The sequence below is a fragment of the Pelodiscus sinensis genome, chromosome 1, assembly GCF_052426305.1.
Source record: "Pelodiscus sinensis isolate ZL-2025 chromosome 1, ASM5242630v1, whole genome shotgun sequence".
NCBI classification, from domain to species: Eukaryota; Metazoa; Chordata; order Testudines; family Trionychidae; genus Pelodiscus; species Pelodiscus sinensis.
The window spans coordinates 344,650,970-344,667,561 of NC_143052.1; the positions used below are offsets into that span (position 1 = coordinate 344,650,970).

General features: G+C 49.4%; 1 protein-coding gene across 4 annotated transcripts in view; it reads left to right on the plus strand.

The window, feature by feature from the left end:
• Positions 1-8,423: 8,423 nt before the first annotated feature.
• The window catches only part of PLEKHB1 (pleckstrin homology domain containing B1), a 40,942-nt gene continuing 32,773 nt past the window's right edge, over positions 8,424-16,592 (plus strand). For 2 of the 4 annotated variants that reach the window (XM_025186955.3, XM_075919571.2), the window contains exons 1-4: positions 8,555-8,627; positions 9,976-10,035; positions 13,385-13,537; positions 16,250-16,352. In XM_025186955.3, coding sequence (XP_025042740.1) covers positions 8,570-8,627; positions 9,976-10,035; positions 13,385-13,537; positions 16,250-16,352 — 374 coding nt within the window. In that variant the 5' untranslated portion in view covers positions 8,555-8,569. Of the gene's footprint in view, positions 8,628-8,702; positions 8,791-9,975; positions 10,036-13,384; positions 13,538-16,249; positions 16,353-16,592 lie in introns of those variants that run through there. The other 2 variants (XM_025186956.3, XM_025186959.3) reach the window with 2 other exon arrangements.

Sequence of the window (16,592 nt, forward strand, 5' to 3'; positions counted from 1 at the left end):
TATACACAACCTGAATGTCTTTCTAAAAGAGATGCTCTAACTCAATCTCAAATTACAGGTTCATTGTAGGAATCACAAGGTGAAATTACACAGCAGGAGGTCAGACTAGATTATCAGAATCGTGGTCCCTGGCTTTAAAAATGCATTAATTAATCTATTACATATTTTAGAGAGTTTGTCTGTATGTCCATCTGTTTGATCAAGAACTCCTAAATAGTAAGAGCTAGGACCACCAAATTTGGTATACAGCTTCCTCTGAACATAACTTAAATCAACGTAAGCATATGGTTATGACAGGAAAATGGGATGTGCCTGGAATGGGATTGCTTCTCACAAAACCAATCAGAAAAGAGACAGACTACCAAAGCAAATACAGTCCTCAAAATTAACATAACTGAGTGATTGTTGAAAGAGACTGAACCAAGATGAACCAGAAAAATAGCATGAACCTGGCATAGGATTGCTTCTCAATAAATGTTACAGAAAAGAGAGAAAACAGAAATGTGGGCAGAAACTGGGCAACACCAGGTAAAGCAGCAAGTCTATTATAAAATCCACTAAAATGTTTCCCTATTTGGACTAAAGCAGGGTCCTTGAGATTCATGAAAGTGAACTGAAATACTTGTTATTTTTCCCCAAAGGAAAAAAATAAAATAATTTTAGAGACAGAGATATGTTTCTAATCATTTTCCCATTTTCGATCTTATACACAAATCAAAAGGTATGATGCAAATATAATCCCATATCTATTTACAGGGTGGGATTGGTGGCAGCACTTATCATTCAGGTTGTCTTGCCAAAGTTCAACTGTTTGGGCTGAAATTTTACATGACAGGTGTCTGCCTTGGGCTAAAACTTTACATGACAGGTGTCTGCCTCAGGCTGAATTTTTGGGAGGAAATTTCAGTTCCCCATTGGGTAGTTATTTCTCAGAACTAAGTTATGTGATGTTTTGCCCAGATTAAATAATTCTGATGGTTTTTTTCTTTGAGAAATTCTACTACACGCATGCTTTGGAGCCAGGGTTTGAAAGCTGGCAAGGGACAGCCTTTGCGCAAGGGATACAGTGTCATTCCTGTGAAAAAACACTCAAATCTGACCAACTTGTATGCCTGAAAAAGAAGACAATAGAAAAAATCAGTTTGCACATGCTCAGTAGAGCAGGGGTGGGCAATAATTTTTGACTGGGGACCAATTTAGAAATTTTGAAGTGGCCCTGGAGCCACCCCAGAAGGGACAGGGTCAGGACACTTCAGTACTTCTCTGCCCACAGACCCTGATTGGCCTGGGGGTGGTAGGAGCTGTGAAGTCTTTGCCCCTTCACCCCAGAGAGAACCGAGAGCTGTTCTGAATAGCTGGCAGTTCCCTCTAGGTACCTGGACCCTGGTGGTGGGAGGAGACTTCATGTGCTCCCCCCTGCTGCCCCCAGGTCCATCAGGGCCTGGGGAGTGGGGAGCACATGAAGTTTGCCCCCACCCTGCAAGGGAGCACCGTACTTAGAGTCACCTGCTAGCTGAGCAGCAGCTGGTGGTTGACGCTAAGTGCCAAGCCCCTTGCAGTGGGGGAGGAGACTTTGTGTGCCCCCCCTCCCCCCCTCCCCCAGGCTCTGATTGGTCTGGGGCGGGGGGAGGGGGGACATGAAGTCTCTCATTCCCTGCCCCCCAGCGCACAGAGCGGAGAGTCAACTACCAGGGTTGACTCTAAGCACCACGTGCTCTCCAATCTTTAGATCCTGATTGGCCTGGGGGCGGGAGAGCGGCAGGACCTCTATGGGCCAGATCAACCCGCTTGGCACGCCAAATCCCACCTGCGGAGGCTCTTTTCCCATCCCTGCAGTAGAGTTTTGCTAGCCCTTCACAATGGAAGTCCCCCCCCACCCAAATTCCATCTAGGCATGTACCAGCCCAAACAAGATTTATCCTGCATCTTGTGTGTGTGTGTGTGTGTGTGTGACTGTGTCATATTCCAATCCAATTAAAAGAAAGTATGATTCGTATTAAAACTTTCCCCTGACCAAACATCACACACTTTGTGCTACTCCTTGAGACCTGTGATGTGAAAGTAACTAGGACTTATGGAGTGTCCTTCTGAGCACCTGTTAAATTCATTTCTTTTTTTTTCTACTTAAGATGAAAAATGAACATTTCACTTCACCTTTTATAAAACCCAAGCCGCACCAGTTCTTCCTCTCGTGGATACTCCTTACTCCTGGGCTCATTCCCTGTGATATCAAAGGCACTAGTCACAGGAACAAGAATTGCTTGATCAGACCTCAGAGATAGTCACCCAGCAGGTAACAGCAGGAGACATCTGATTGATCAAGACTTGTCCAGCTGTGGGTGATGAACCAGATCAGAGGAATCTGTCAGGTGGTGAAACTTGGCCCTGTATCATGAGTGGTGATCTAGGATTGCTTGTTACACACATGAGCACAAGTCAGGCCTTTATTTGCCTCTCTCCACAGTACTGTCCCACTGCTAGTCTTGCTTATTGCACAGGCGGCTTTATGTGATGTGGAATGTGAGAATGAATGGGACCGTGCAGCATGAGCCTTTTTGACAAATCCTTGGATATGGGTGCATCTCTGCCAGAGGACACATCTTAACCTCCTTGAGCTGATCTGAGATGAGAGGACAGTTTGGAAACAGACCGAATCGCCAGAGGAAAATGGCCCCTTTTATGCACATCAGAAATAAACAGAATCCTGCTTTTCCACTGGTTCCCCATTCATTTCAGTAACCAGTTCAAAAATCAAGGCAGTGTGTTTGAGCGGTGCTATTACCAGTTCTGCCACTGTCCTGCTGGGTGACCTTGGGCCATTCGCTGTACCTCTGTTTTTCCTCCTGTCCTTTGTCTTGCTGCTCTATTTAGACTGTAAGCTCTTCAGGGTCATGGCTGTCTCTCACTGTCTGCAAACAACTCCTATACAATGGAGCCCCAATTTTGACCCTAATTTTTGTTAGTGACTCTGGGCTTGTGGTGTCCAATATGCTAGCCACTAGCCACATGTGGCTATTTAGCTGGTTGAATGTGATTAGTTCATTACTGCTTCAGAACTGGTTGGACACTATGGCTCTAGGTGCTGCTGTAATAAACATGAAGGCTACGTCTACACTGCAGGCTTCTTGCGCAAGAACTGGTTTGTGCAAGAGTTCTTGTGCAAAAGATTTTCCACAAGAGAGCATCCACTCTGCCATGTGCTTTTGCGCAAGAGTGTCCATGTGTAGCCTGACATGAACCCCATCTTGGTTTCTGCCCCCCCCCCCCAGAGAGCAAGAGAAAGACAGTCAGCATTTGATGCCCTGGGAACGCAGGTGTGCTGCCTGTCCCTGACTCTACCATAAACAGAAACCAGACAGTAAATGGGCTAGCTGACGACCCGGGGCCTCCTGCTGTCCTGATGGCTAGTACCAGTAATTGACACGTCTGCACTGTCCCAGGAGAGGAATCTTCGCCCATCACATACCAGAGGTGCCCATTGTCTGCATTTTCCCAAGTGTGAATTATGCTTTGCACCCTTCGTGGGAAACTTGGCATTCAAAGCCATTTTTCCTAATTGGCCACTTGAGACCAGGAAGAAGCCTACATGACCCAAGGGGTATATAGAGGGGTTTAGTAGCCCACCCCATTGAGCTCCAATCTACACCTGCTGGCAGGTATTGATTGTCTTCTGAGGTCTGTGGGACGCCCAACCTCGCCCTACTTCTTCCCGAGGGATTGAGAGAAAGACGCTGGCCACGCCAAGTCTGGAACGCAGGGTTGAGAATATATACCTGCTAGGTGTCTATTTTGCATGCATTTAATAAGAGCTCAGAGAACCAAAAGGGTTTCATGGTACCTGTAAGTAACTTATTAGTGTAATTTCTGTCCTGTCCTTTGTAGTGGCTGTGTTATCTGTAACACAGTAGTAGCATTTAACAGCTAAGTTTACCCTGTAACAATAAAATAGTAACTGTTTAAGCTTTAACCTGACTCCTTCAGTTGCTGTAACAGAACCAAGCACAATTTTAAAAAGAACTCCAGCCGGTCATAAGGGACAGGTATAGGAAGAGCTTGGGCGTTTTGGATCGTGTCACTCCCAGGTGACAGATCCGTTGGGGCATCTCTCAGTCTTCCCTAGATTGCCCGCTGCGAAGGGATCATGTATCCTAGCAGTAAAAATCTGAGGTGTAATAAGCTCTTCCTATAAATTCGGGGTATCTGAAAGCCTGTTGGCTGCCCTCTGCGATGGGACCCCGGTCCTAGCAGTAAAGTCACAGACGTTAAACTTTTCTTTTCGGGGCACCCTCCAGCCTCCTAGGCTGCCCACTGCGACGTGTCAGTCTTAGCAGTTGAAGTCTTGGGTATAACACACACGCACACACTGCCCTGACCATCGGCTGACACCATGGCATTGTGGATGCTCTCTTGCGCAAGAAAGCTCTGATGGCCATTATAGCCATAGGGCTTTCTTGCGCAAGAAACCCTTGTTGCCTGTCTACACTGCCTTCTTGTGGAAGAGCTCTTGCACAAGAGGGCTTATTCCTCATGGGGAGAGGAATAACTCTTGCTCAAGAAGCCCTGTTTTACAACGCTTTACTGTAAATGTACTTGCACAAGAACGCGTGTGCAGTATAGATGCTCTGCAAGTTTTTGCGCAAGAACACATGTTCTTGCGCAAAAAGCCTGCAGTGTAGACGTAGCCGATTTTTTTTTATTATTAATAGTACAGCAGGTTAGAGGTTCCAAGTAGGGGCCCATTGTCCTAGGAACCTTATGAATATATGAGAGTGTCCCTGCTCCAAAGAGCTTATGGTCTACTCTCCTTGTTATTAATACCTTATGTAGTTTTTAAACCACCTTCTTGCTCTCTATTCGCCTACAGCTGGCCTCTCCACTGATCCCTTCACCTGATCTAGACTTGCTTTGTGCATTTCCTCCCTCAGTTGCTCCTGCTGCCTGGAATGGCCTTTCACTGGCTCCCCAACTCTTTCCCCATACTCTTGTCCCTCAAAGGGGTGCCCTCCGCACTTAGTTGGGCAAGGGGTCATGCCTGGTAGGTAGCTTCAAAACAGGCCCCTCTTTGTAATAATGCAGTACAAGTTGGACCTCCCTGGTCCAGCATCCTTAGGACCTGACCAGTCCCGGACAAGGGAGTTTGCCGGGCCAAGGGAGGTCTGGGAGAGGAGGGTGCTAGCCTCCCTGCTGGGCTCCTCTCCCCTACCTCCCTGTCCCGTGAACTGCAGCAGCCCTGCCAACCCACCAGAACTCGCAGCAGCCCCACCGCCCTGCTGGAGCTCGCGGCAGCCCTGCTAGAACTCATGGGGGCCCCCAACTCCCCACTGGAGGCCGCAGTGACCCCGCCAGAGCTTGTTTACATATACTGCTCCGTGAGTTCCTCCCACTCCCTTCCGTCCCTCCCCGCTTCCCTGCCCCGCCAGCTGCAAGCTCTGGTGTCCCAGGGGATCTGCTGACGCAGGCTCTGCTCTTAGCCACCAGCAACCTCTGCTGCTGGGGCTCTCTAGTCCTGCAACATCCATGGTCCTTCAGGAGACCAGAGAGTCCTGGACCACAGAGGTTCAACCTGTATTTTCCTTTTAGCTCCAGTGCTTGCACATCTTTGTTTTCCTGGTCTTTCTTCAGTCTGGCTGCCGTGACTCAGCAATCCCAGCAGCTGTTCCTGACCACAGGAGTCTGGCAACACTGTATGCTTCTTCGTGGGATCCACAAGGGTGCCCGCATCATGAGCTGTTGGCTCAACATTACGAAGAGGCTTTCCCCAGGTTTCTCCCAAACAGAAGGACAGTTCCTTCTTCTTAGCAACACAGCCCAAAGGCAGAGTAAATAAAACAGCATCCGTTCAGAAGGCTGCTTAATGGAAGGAAATGGGATGTTGCAGACCAGAAAACTAGGCATCAGAAGACCTAAGTTCTGTTCCCAGCTCTGACACTGACTTCTTGCATAGGATGGGGCATGTCACTCACACTTCCCTGATCCGGTAGGGATATGATGAGGCTGAAGAAGTCAAAGTCTGTGATGTTCATGGGAGGGGCTACAGAAATGCTCATTGCAGCGCTGCACTTGGTTGCTAGATATTGTATTTGCACTTTAGAGCTCAAAGCTATCGGAGAGAGCAGTAACTTGAGATCCTAGGGTAGGGCTCAGCCTTTATTAGCAGACAGGTTGCTTCTTAACCTGAAGGACAGGCTCTTTCTAAGCCCCCCAGTCACAGGATGCAATATGTGCACACAGTGCACATACCATACAGACTCAGTAGGCGGCCATAACTCAGCACAGTGCATGCTGAGAACAGTGTTGTGATGGCCAAGAGCACAACATGGTTTAAAAAAGATCTAGATAAATTCATGGAGGGGAGGTCAGTCTATTAGCCTCTGTCTGCCTGAAGCTGGGAACAGGTGACAGTGGATGAATCACTTGATGATTCCCTTTTCTGTTCATTCCCTCTGGGACACCTGGCATTGGCCATTGTCAAAAGTCAAAACTACTAGGCTAGATGGACCCAGTGTGGACTGGCCTGATCCCACATGACAGTTCTTATCCTTAAGCTTGCCCCACATCACCACTGCCAGCTAGGGATTTCCTCCCAAGTTCCCTCAACCTGTTCTGCTTGATGATAAGAGTTTAACTGGTTAACCAATGAGCCACTAGTTAAACTCCTGGCCACCCTGGGGAGCCTGCGGGTCTAGAGGCACCACATGCAGGGCCAGCAGTGCCAGCGGCCTCTGGGAGCCCAGAGGGTTAAGCTCACAGAAGCGTTTAACCATGTAACTGATTGAATTTCAGTCGATTACATGGTAAGGCTACATCTACACTGCACGCTTTTTGCGCAAGAACGGTTTTGCACAAGAGTTCTTGTGCAAAAGGTCTTGCACAAGAGCACTTGTGCAAAAGGTCTTGCACAAGAGCACGTCCACACTGCCATGTGCTTTTGCGCAAGAGATGTGCTTTTGCACAAGAGCGTCCATGGCAGTGTGGATGCTCTCTTGCGCAAGAAAGCTCTGTTGGCCGTTTTAGCCACAGGGGTTTCTTGTGCAAGAAAGCCCTGCTGCCCGTCCACACTGCCTTCTTGCGCAAGAGGGCTTATTCCTCGTGGGGTAAGGAATAACTCTGGTGCAAGAAGCCCTCTGTTCCGATGCTGTACTGTAAATTTACTTGCACAAGAATGTGTGTGCAGTGTAGACGCTCTGCCAGTTTTGACGCAAGAACAGGTGTTCTTGCGCAAAAAGCCTGCAGTGTACACACAGCCTTACTGTTTTAATTTTTGTTTGTTTGTTTTTTTACAATTCTACTTGGCGGCATGATATCGTCTCAGGGAAGCGGTGGACACCCCATATCTCAGGACTTTCAAAGCCAAATTGGACAAAGCACCAGGAGATATACAGTATTGTGGGAAACAAGCCTGCCCAGGCCTGAGCATGCTGTGCCTGTCTGTCTCCTGTCCATCCTAGTGGCATGGGGGCCTGGCCGCTAGTGGCTGTCACTGACCTATTATCCCCACTTCAAAGAGAATCCTCTGAACTGTCATTCATGCTTAAATTCGACACTTTACATGCACATTTGAATAAAGACGCTAATTATCTTACCCATTACAAAGATAGCTTCCCCAATTATCACCTCTAATATCATTAGCTCACAGACATTTACCTCCCCCTCTTCCCCCCCATCCCCCTTCTGTTCTGAAATTTGATTTGTCCTTTTCATATGTGTTCATTTTTGTTAATTGTACCCTTTGGTATATATGGTTGTGACAATTTTCTTCCACTATTTGATCTGAGGAAGTGGGTCTGGCCCAGGATAGCTCATCACCTAATAAACCATCTTGTTAGTCTTTAAAGTGCTACATTGTCCTGTATTTTGTTTCAGCTGCACCAGACTAACAGGGCTACATTTCTATCACTATTCTATTATCCCCACACACTGAGCTCTCTCCCCGATGGGCTGCTGCCTGGGGCAGCGCCTGTCTGCTCAGCGCCCCCCCTGGGCTGAGGGCTGCTCTCCCCTCCCCAAAGCCCTGGGCAGGCGGGCGTGCAAGCGCGTGTCTTTCCCGAGCCGCACGAGGCCACCAGCGCAGCCTCTGCTAATGAGCTGAAGCGCCACTAAAAATAGACCAGGCTGCCTGGGAAGGTCCCGGCGGAGCCTGGTTCCAGCTGCTTCTGCGGGCCATGCCCCCCACGGCTCCTAGACAGCCCTGCCCGGGCCTGTCCCGCTGCAAGCCCCCCAGGCAGCGCTCGCAGAGGGGGGGCCAGGGAAGCAAGCCCCGCTGTGGGAACAGGGCTACCAGCCTGACCCGCTCCCGGCGCCTGCAAAACAACCAGCCTGTCGGAATGAACCAGAGCTGCCCCTCCTTTGCATCCTGGGGGCTGTAGTTCCGGCGTGGATTACCCTGCCTAGGCAGCCCGCCGGCTGCAAACTACAACTCCCAGCGTGCTGTGCGAGCCGAGCTCCAGCCGGGAGGGGGGCGGGGTGCGCGTTCCTGTCTCGGGGGGGTCACCCGGCTGGCCCCCGCGTCACAGAGGCAGGGGTTCTAGCGGCGGCGCGCGACAGGGTCCTGCTTATCTCCAGGTAAAGGATGCGCCGAGCTGGGTGCTGTGGGGGTAGGGTGCGCGCACCATACTGCTATGCTGGCTGTAAGTGTGCCCGGATGGCATGGGATTTGTTTGGCACCAGCAGGTGGGGGCGGAGGGTTAGCAGGTGGGTTGTGCACAGGAGTTTCCCGTGCCCGGTGTCAGCACGTGTGTCCAGTGAAATTTGCACATCAGAGGGATGTTTCCACCCCAGGACAGTCAACAGGTGATGTGTCTCGAGGGAGGGAGGCAGGCAACACCAAGCGCTGGCCAGGGCGGGGTATGATTTAGAGATGCGTGTGGCTGTTTTGTAAGGCTGTACGAGGAAGCCCTCATGCACAGGTGTGTGTATAGCTGTGGTGGGGGATTTATGAACTGTGTGTATTTGTACATAAACACTGAAATATGTGACACTACTTCGGGTGTTCCTTTGGCTCCCAGACTGTAGAGAATGTTCATACCTAAATACTGATGGAAAAAAAGTCTCAGAGGGGTAGCCGTGTGAGTCTGTAACTTTTAAAAACAAATAGTCCTTTGGCACCTTAAAGACTAACATATAACATATTCTCTTCGTATATATCGTGTGCTTTCATGGGCAAAACCCACTTCTTCAGATGTGCTTGAGTGGAGAAAACTGGTGGTTAGTAAAATCTCTTATTTACCCCTCCAAAAGGACTGAAAATGTGGTGTGCTTCAAAGAAGCGGGTATATTCCTATCTGTTACCCCCACTGTTTGCCTGTTGCAGCCAGCAGGGTGGTTAAGCTCCAGAACAAACTGCCAACAGAGGTTATGGAATCTGTCACTGGAGGTTTATAAGAACAGGTTACACAAACACTTGTCAGGAATGCTCTAGTTATTACATAGTCCTGCCATGAGTGCAAGGGACTGGATTAGATTACCTCTCCAGGTCCTTTCCAATGCTACACTTCTATGATTCTATGGGTTTTATGCATTAATGCCTTATTAAGCTCTAGTCAAAACTAATTTTCACTGTTCTGCATCAGTTGTTTGCTTGTCTCCAATCACTATGGAAAATAACCAATGCCTTTGGGAGTTATTGCCTGTGTTTGCAGGTATGTTCTGGATTTCTCCATTTACATACACAGGAGAGCTGCTAATCCCTAAATCCCAATACAATTAATGGTGCAAAAAAAGGTAGCTGAAATTTTTCCCCTCCTCAATTCGTATGACACAGATAATTAAATACTGCCGCTCTCTGATCCAGATTAGCGCTTAAATTAGGACCAAAAAGACTTTGAAAATAAAGTTGATAGGAGAAACCCGTGTGTGGGAAACGCCGTAATTAAAATGAGCAGCTTCAGGGAAAAATGCTTATTGGAATGGGGATGACAAGAATCTGATGTGGTTGTTAATTTTGACTCCCTGCTTTTGATGTCCTTGCCTTGATAGGTTTGGTAAGGCGTTTTAAAATAATGGCGCTGATGAAGAGCGGCTGGCTTTGGAGACAAAGTAAGTTCAGAATGTAATTTAGTAATGTCATGCCAAAAAAAAGGTCTCTCTACAAGTGGGAAGGGTTGCATTGGACTGGCTTTTCCTGGCTGTGTTCTCTTTGTTGGAGGGATTTGGGGACAGCTTTTTTCTTCACACACTTTGGGTCGCAGGCTGACAGGGCCAGCCTTAGGGAAGATGGTGCCCTACGTGAACTGGTGTTTTGATGCTCCTAACCCCTGTGGACATAGCACCACCCAGTTCCCCTGGCACCCAGTGGCTCCCCAACATGGCGCCTCCCTCCCGTGCTCTCTTAATCACTAACTTCATTGTGCCTCCATTACCCCCTAACCTCCACAGTACCTCCTTCATCCCAACCCCTGCACTTGTCTCCCACCCATACCCTTAACCCAGGCCCTGCACTTCCAGCATGCCTCATCACACTGTCCCCCTGCCTAGTACCCTCAACCCCTTTTACCTAGCAACACACATGCCCAGTTGTCCCTCACCCTCTGGCTATGGTGCCCTGGGTATGGGCTCAGTTTGCCCAGCCCTAAGGCTGGCCCTGCTGGTTGATATGCTTATCATGTGCACAGCCTGGATCCTGAGCGCTTAAACATTGCCCGGTAACTCACTGGCCACAGGATAGTGCAGGACTGGGATCTTAGCGTTTCCCTAAGTACATAAGAACCTGATAGCAGACAATCCTGTCTCTGTTGATAGAGATCTCCTAAAATATATGTTCTAGTCCAATCACAAGTTACTGGGCTCAGTGTATGAATTATTGAGAGTAATTGGTCTGTGTTATGCAAGAGTCAAGCTAGATGGCCCCATCTGGCCTTACAAATCTGGGCTCGTCTTTCTGTTTGGACATGTGACTTCCCAGACTGCATTATGCTTCCTGAACAGCAGTGACATGAAGGCTATGCCTGGGGTGCCCTTCTGCACCTGTCACACCAATTCTGATTGCTCTGGGCCTGGAAATTACTGCAACAGCACAAGGCTGCCACAAGCACAAGCTAATTAATGGCTTTGTTGACATTACTTCATGGTAAGAATCTCTGGGCTCGATTTTGTCCCCTTATTTGCATTTGGTGATTGAATTCTTCACCCTAGTCAATGAGACTCCTTGGGCAAGTAATTCATCATTTCAGGTGAATCAAGGGTTAACAGGCAGGCCTCAGAGTAGGTTTTGCTGTCCCTCCTAGCAGCCTGCTCTGTGATAGCTGAGTATGTGACAAATTTGCTGTGATTGCTGATTTGGGGCAGGTTTTATTTTTAAAGCTCCCACTAGGGGCCCAGATTAAAACTTTTTGGCTTTCCCTATTTGAACTATATTGTGCCGGATTCACCTCTGCTGTGCTTTGTGCAATCACATACCACTAGGTGTGAAACAGCCTTTCTGATCTGGCAGCACCTTCCATTCATTTTTTCCCAGCTGTAAAGGGGAAAAGCAGCGGAGAATCAGACTCTGAGTGCCCCCAAGTGCCCTGGGGTCTTTAAATACAGAAGCAAAGATGAACAGGACTGTGCCCCAAAGAGCTTACAGTAAAAGCAGACATGAGGAAGACCAAAGGGCTCATTAGTGAACCTGACTATTTACAGAAGGTATAAGGAGCCTGCTTACTCCCTGTGCAACTGTCTACAGCACTGAGCCCTACACAGGGGCTATGGGTTGTTCTCAACCTGCAGCCTGTGGGCTACTTGTGGCCCAATCAGCACACAGCTGTGGCCCATGTGGAATCCTCAGGGCCATGCAGGCAGTATTGGATATGGCCCACATAACCCATTGTGAGCTGTATACAGTGGTAAATAGTTTGAGAACCACTGGGCCAGAGAAACATGGCTACTACCTTCTTCCTCAGGTGGGCAGGAAGTGGATGGGGCTTTGGCTCCCTCCGCTCCTGTGATGCCATGCCAGCAGAGCTGAGCCAGAACAGAGGTCAGTGAGTTGTACCATCTAGAGGACTGTGTAGCAAAGCCGGGACAGAACCTGATGCTGCGAGTAAGTCTACTCTTCCAGCTGGAGATGGTTTTTCCAGCCCCGTCCCTTTTTGCTGCTCTCACCCACCCTGTTACCCCTGTTGGGGAGGCAGAGGAGCTGAGGCTGAGAGCTTGCCCTGGCTGGGACTACAGCAGATCTCTCTGCCCTAGAGGAAAGGCTGAGCCTGAAACCCTTCCCTTGTTCCACCCCTTCTGCCCATTGTCCAGGCCCTACCCTATTCTACCCCTTCCCCTGTGGCCTGGCCCCAATTCCATCCTCTTCCTCCTTAAAGCCTCGCGCTCTCTTCTCCCCGCCCCTGCTGTAGCCCTCAAAGCAGAAAAGCTCTGTTCCCCCCCCCCCCCTCCCCTGCAACCCCTCCAGGCCCAGAGCCATGCCGGGGGGAGATTTTTTAGGAGGCTCAAAATTGACCACTGCTCCTCTTTGGCAGCACAAGGTTTGGGGAGCCCCACTGCCTTAAGTGCATCATATTTAAATATCAAACATTAGTGAATTACTACTAGGGATGTAAATACCCATTAAAAATGTAACTGGTTAAAGGATATAATTTAATTGTTTAACCGAGGGCTGGTGCAGAGCAGCTGGGGTCCTGCAGCAGGGCTGCTTCAGGCAGGGGCCCATGGGTAGGGTCCTGCTGGTCTTCATTATGCGCTGTGCAATGGTGATCTTGTCTGAGACTACTCTTACATGCTTAGGACAGCTAGCCCACCCACCCCCATCGCCACCACGACTGCTTGTGCTGCCTTAGCTCTGCTGCTATTTGTAGCATGCTAGCCTCATCAGATCTAGCACAGGTGTGTCTCCTCAAGACAGAAATGATTCCTTGTGCTCCAGTGTAGACATACCCTCTGCAGCACAGTCCCTATTCTGCTACTGCGACGTTGCCTCTTGGGATCGTCCAGAAGGACCAAGTGGGAGACAGAAGCTAAGATCCCAAGCATGCTTTAGCCGTGCAGCACACCACACAGCTCTCTGTATGCTTCTCCTTATCAGATTGGCCTTTGCTTGTGGGCTGTTATTTTGTGGTGTAAAGTAAGACCTGTGCTCCCCACTCGGCAACTCAAGCTGGGTGTCTGGTTTGTGTCTCCAGCCAGACAAGCCTTTGGTCCATCAGAACCTACATGGGGGAGAAGAGATCCAAAACTAAAAGGGCTTTTTAATGTAGCAACTAAAGGCAGAGTGGGATCCAGTAGCTGCAAGGTGAAGGCAGCAAAGCTCTCCTTGACGTTCACAGGGCAGTGTTTGGATGAGAGCTAGAGGTTAGATGCTCTGCCCCATCAGCATCCCTGCAAGAGGACTGTGCTGTTATCTGGCTGGCAGACCCCTGTCTGGATTTTGCCTGGACACCTTTTCCCCTTGCTGTTGCAGGTTCCATTTTGCGACGTTGGAAACGGAACTGGTTTGTTCTATGGCTTGACGGTGGCCTTGTATATTACCAGGATGAGACCCAGCGTGACCTGGAGGGCAGGATCCACATTAAATTCAACTGCCGGGATATAAAGACTGGCCGTGAATGCAGAGGTGAGCAAATCCTTCAGGGGGTCCGATTGCACCTTGTGCTTTCTACGCCCTTACTTCTGCAGAGGCTAAGATGTTGGAAAAACTGTCCTCAGGGCATGAGTGATGGGTGAGCTAGGTGGGGGAAGGCATTGCCTTCCCAAGCCGTCAGCCTGCACCCACCCATACTCCATCCCCAGAATGCCTACTGGGGCTGCATGCTGCCCCACCTCCCCATGATGGTGGGGGTGGGGCCTGGGCAGAAGGGGCAGGGCTGGGGCAAGGCTGGGGGCTTGCCTCCTCCAGCGCTATCTTCACCCATCGCCCATGCCTCTGGGTTTCCCAGTGTTTGGTTTGTGCTGTCTGTCTGTCGTGTGGAAGCACTCCTGGGCTATATCTACACTCGCGGCTTTTTGCGCGAGTAATATGCAAATGAGGCTAAGCATGGAATATCGCCAAGCCTCATTTGCATACCTAATGAGCCACCATTTTTTTCAGAAGAGGCTCTTGCACAAGAAGGAGCGTCTACACTGCCCCTTCTTGCGCAAGAAAAACCCTCTTATGCAATGCCATTACACCTATTACTTTTCAGGTTCTGCCCACTGGACTACGCAATCTCTCATGTTCACGCTCAGTGTTGTGGTCTTGTCCTGTTTCACGTGTCGGTTCTCGGGTTCCCTCCATGCTCTGTCTGCTCACCAGGCTCCTGTCCTAGTTGTGACCTCCACAGCTGTGCTGTGCGCTCCGGCTGCAAGGAGATCCCTTAGTGAGGCTTTGCAGATTTGTTTAGCGAATGACTTCTGCCCGGCACCTCCACAGGAGCAGGGCTCACTGGGTGCTTCTCAACCAAGTGTTCCAACCAGAACAGCTGTGAGCTGCCTCCATTCCCAAACATGCCTCCCATCTCTGGAACCTCTGCCTTCTTCGCAGTTAACCACGAATGGGCTTTCCCATATGCTGCCCAGTCCACGAGGTGGTGGGTAAGACTGGGCTGATTAGGCCCTTTCTTGGGAAAGGGGGGAAAAGCCCCCTACTAATGGACAAAAGCTGCAACTTTGCAGTCCTATGCAGATGTAACATCAAAAGCCCCTTAAATGTCAAACTGCCATTTCAGAGAGAGCAACGCCAAGCCCAAGTTCTGAATCTTGTTTTTCCTCAAATTCACCGTGGTCTTGTTCCCACAAGCCCCAGAGAAAGCAGCTGCCTGTCTCCAAAACGCCCATTTACACATGACCATTCTATTAGGGAATTGCGAGAATAACAATGATTAGGTAGTTGGAGAGATGGATGGCATGCTTGTTACCTTGGTGACTAACTTAGAGGCTGCTTATTGCTTGAAGTGAGGTGTTGAGCTTGTGAATGACCAATTCCTTCTGTCGAGGATGTGAACTTATTTGGAACTTAGCTCTTGATTATAATAGACGCTACTTGAATCAGAGAATGTGTCTGAATATATGAACGAGTGCTACAGGATGAGTATACAAGCCCTGGCAGTGGAACACACTCTGCATAGGATACGAGCCCTTTTTTCTTTGGGGGAAGAGGGTAATTCTCTCTGTGTTCTTTGGTTGGCATTTTGTTGTTGTTCTAATGACTCAATAGTGGAACTGTATTGAGTCAGCAAGTCGTAGGATCCCTCAGGCAGTTGAGACAAAGGAAATTCCTGTGGTACAAAGCTCCTTTCTTGGGCTTCTAATTGCAACAACAACACTGCAGCTCTTTTGATTATGGAGAGGCAACAGTTTTTCTCTCCTTTCCCTGCATCAGGTTGTTGGTAGATTCCAGTAGAAAGCCCTGTTGTTGCACTCGTATCACTTTTTGGCTCAGAAAACCAGTTTGGCCTGAAAATTTCAGATTTAGTTTGAGAAGGTTTCTGTCAAGTTTGAAGAAAATCTGTCAAACGAGGGTTGAATAACAGTTCACCAAAAAAGTGGGTATTTTTTAACCTTTTTTTCTCTTTATAGTTTCTCATCTCCTCACAATGTTTTGCCATTACCCTTCCAATTTCCAGAGTTTAGTCTCCTTAAACTCTTGAACTGGCTCCATTTGAAGACAAACTATTGTAATCCAGCTCTTCTTTTTATTTAAAAATTGAAATGCTTTAATAACCTCCTCACTCTCTCTTTACTTACCTATACTCTAGGAAAAATGCAAGCTATATCAAAGCTGGGTGAGGGAGGAATGATACCTAGATCCCCATGGGGGAAACTGACAGCCCCACCTCTATCATCATAGGGGACAGCCCTGGCTGCAGACCTCCACAGCGATATGGGGCAAGGGCACCCAGCAGCGGCTCGAAGCCATAGGGTGTAGGCACCCAGCCTTGGCTCCAGATCCTACTGCTAACACCAGAGGTCTGGTAAAGTTACAGAATCCCTTCTCCAAGACAGACCCATACCCGTTGGAATACAGAGCGGGGTGAGGCCCATTTTACCCACAGTGGAGTGTCAATGAACCCCTGGAACACATGGCTCTCATGTGGCACCCCAGGGTCAGTAAAGTTATAGTGCAGAGGACCTCAGCCATGTCGTGGGTGTGTGGCCACAATGTGGGGTGTAGCTGGGGAAGGCTCTTACGGGGCTGTGGCCATGGACTCGGAGGGCCTGGCTTCTGAGGGGGAGGAGGTGCTGTGTGGGTGTGTGCACATGGGTGTGTGTGCGAGTGTGCTCTCGCACATGTCAGGCGGCTCGCTGCAGCCTTGCACTCACTCCAACGCGCTGGTGCTTTGGCTTCCAGATGTGCAGCCTCCAGAAGGGAGGAGCCGAGATTGCTTGATGACAATTGTGCTGCGAGATGGCTCCAAAGTGACCCTGTGTGCAGAAAGTGAGGACGACGCGGTGTAAGTATTTGGGGGGAGGGGAGTTTGCACTGCCAGCAGAAGAATGGCCAGAGTGCCCCCATTTTATACCAGGCCTTTCTCTTGTGTGCTTTAACTCTTATTCATGGCCAGGGCTCAGAAACCTGCTAGATGCATGTACCTCACTGTTCTGTTGCAAGAGACACCCCCCTCCTGGGAGACATGGTGGCTGTGTCTACACTGGCATCCCTTCCGGAAAAGGGATGCTAATGCAGCACATCG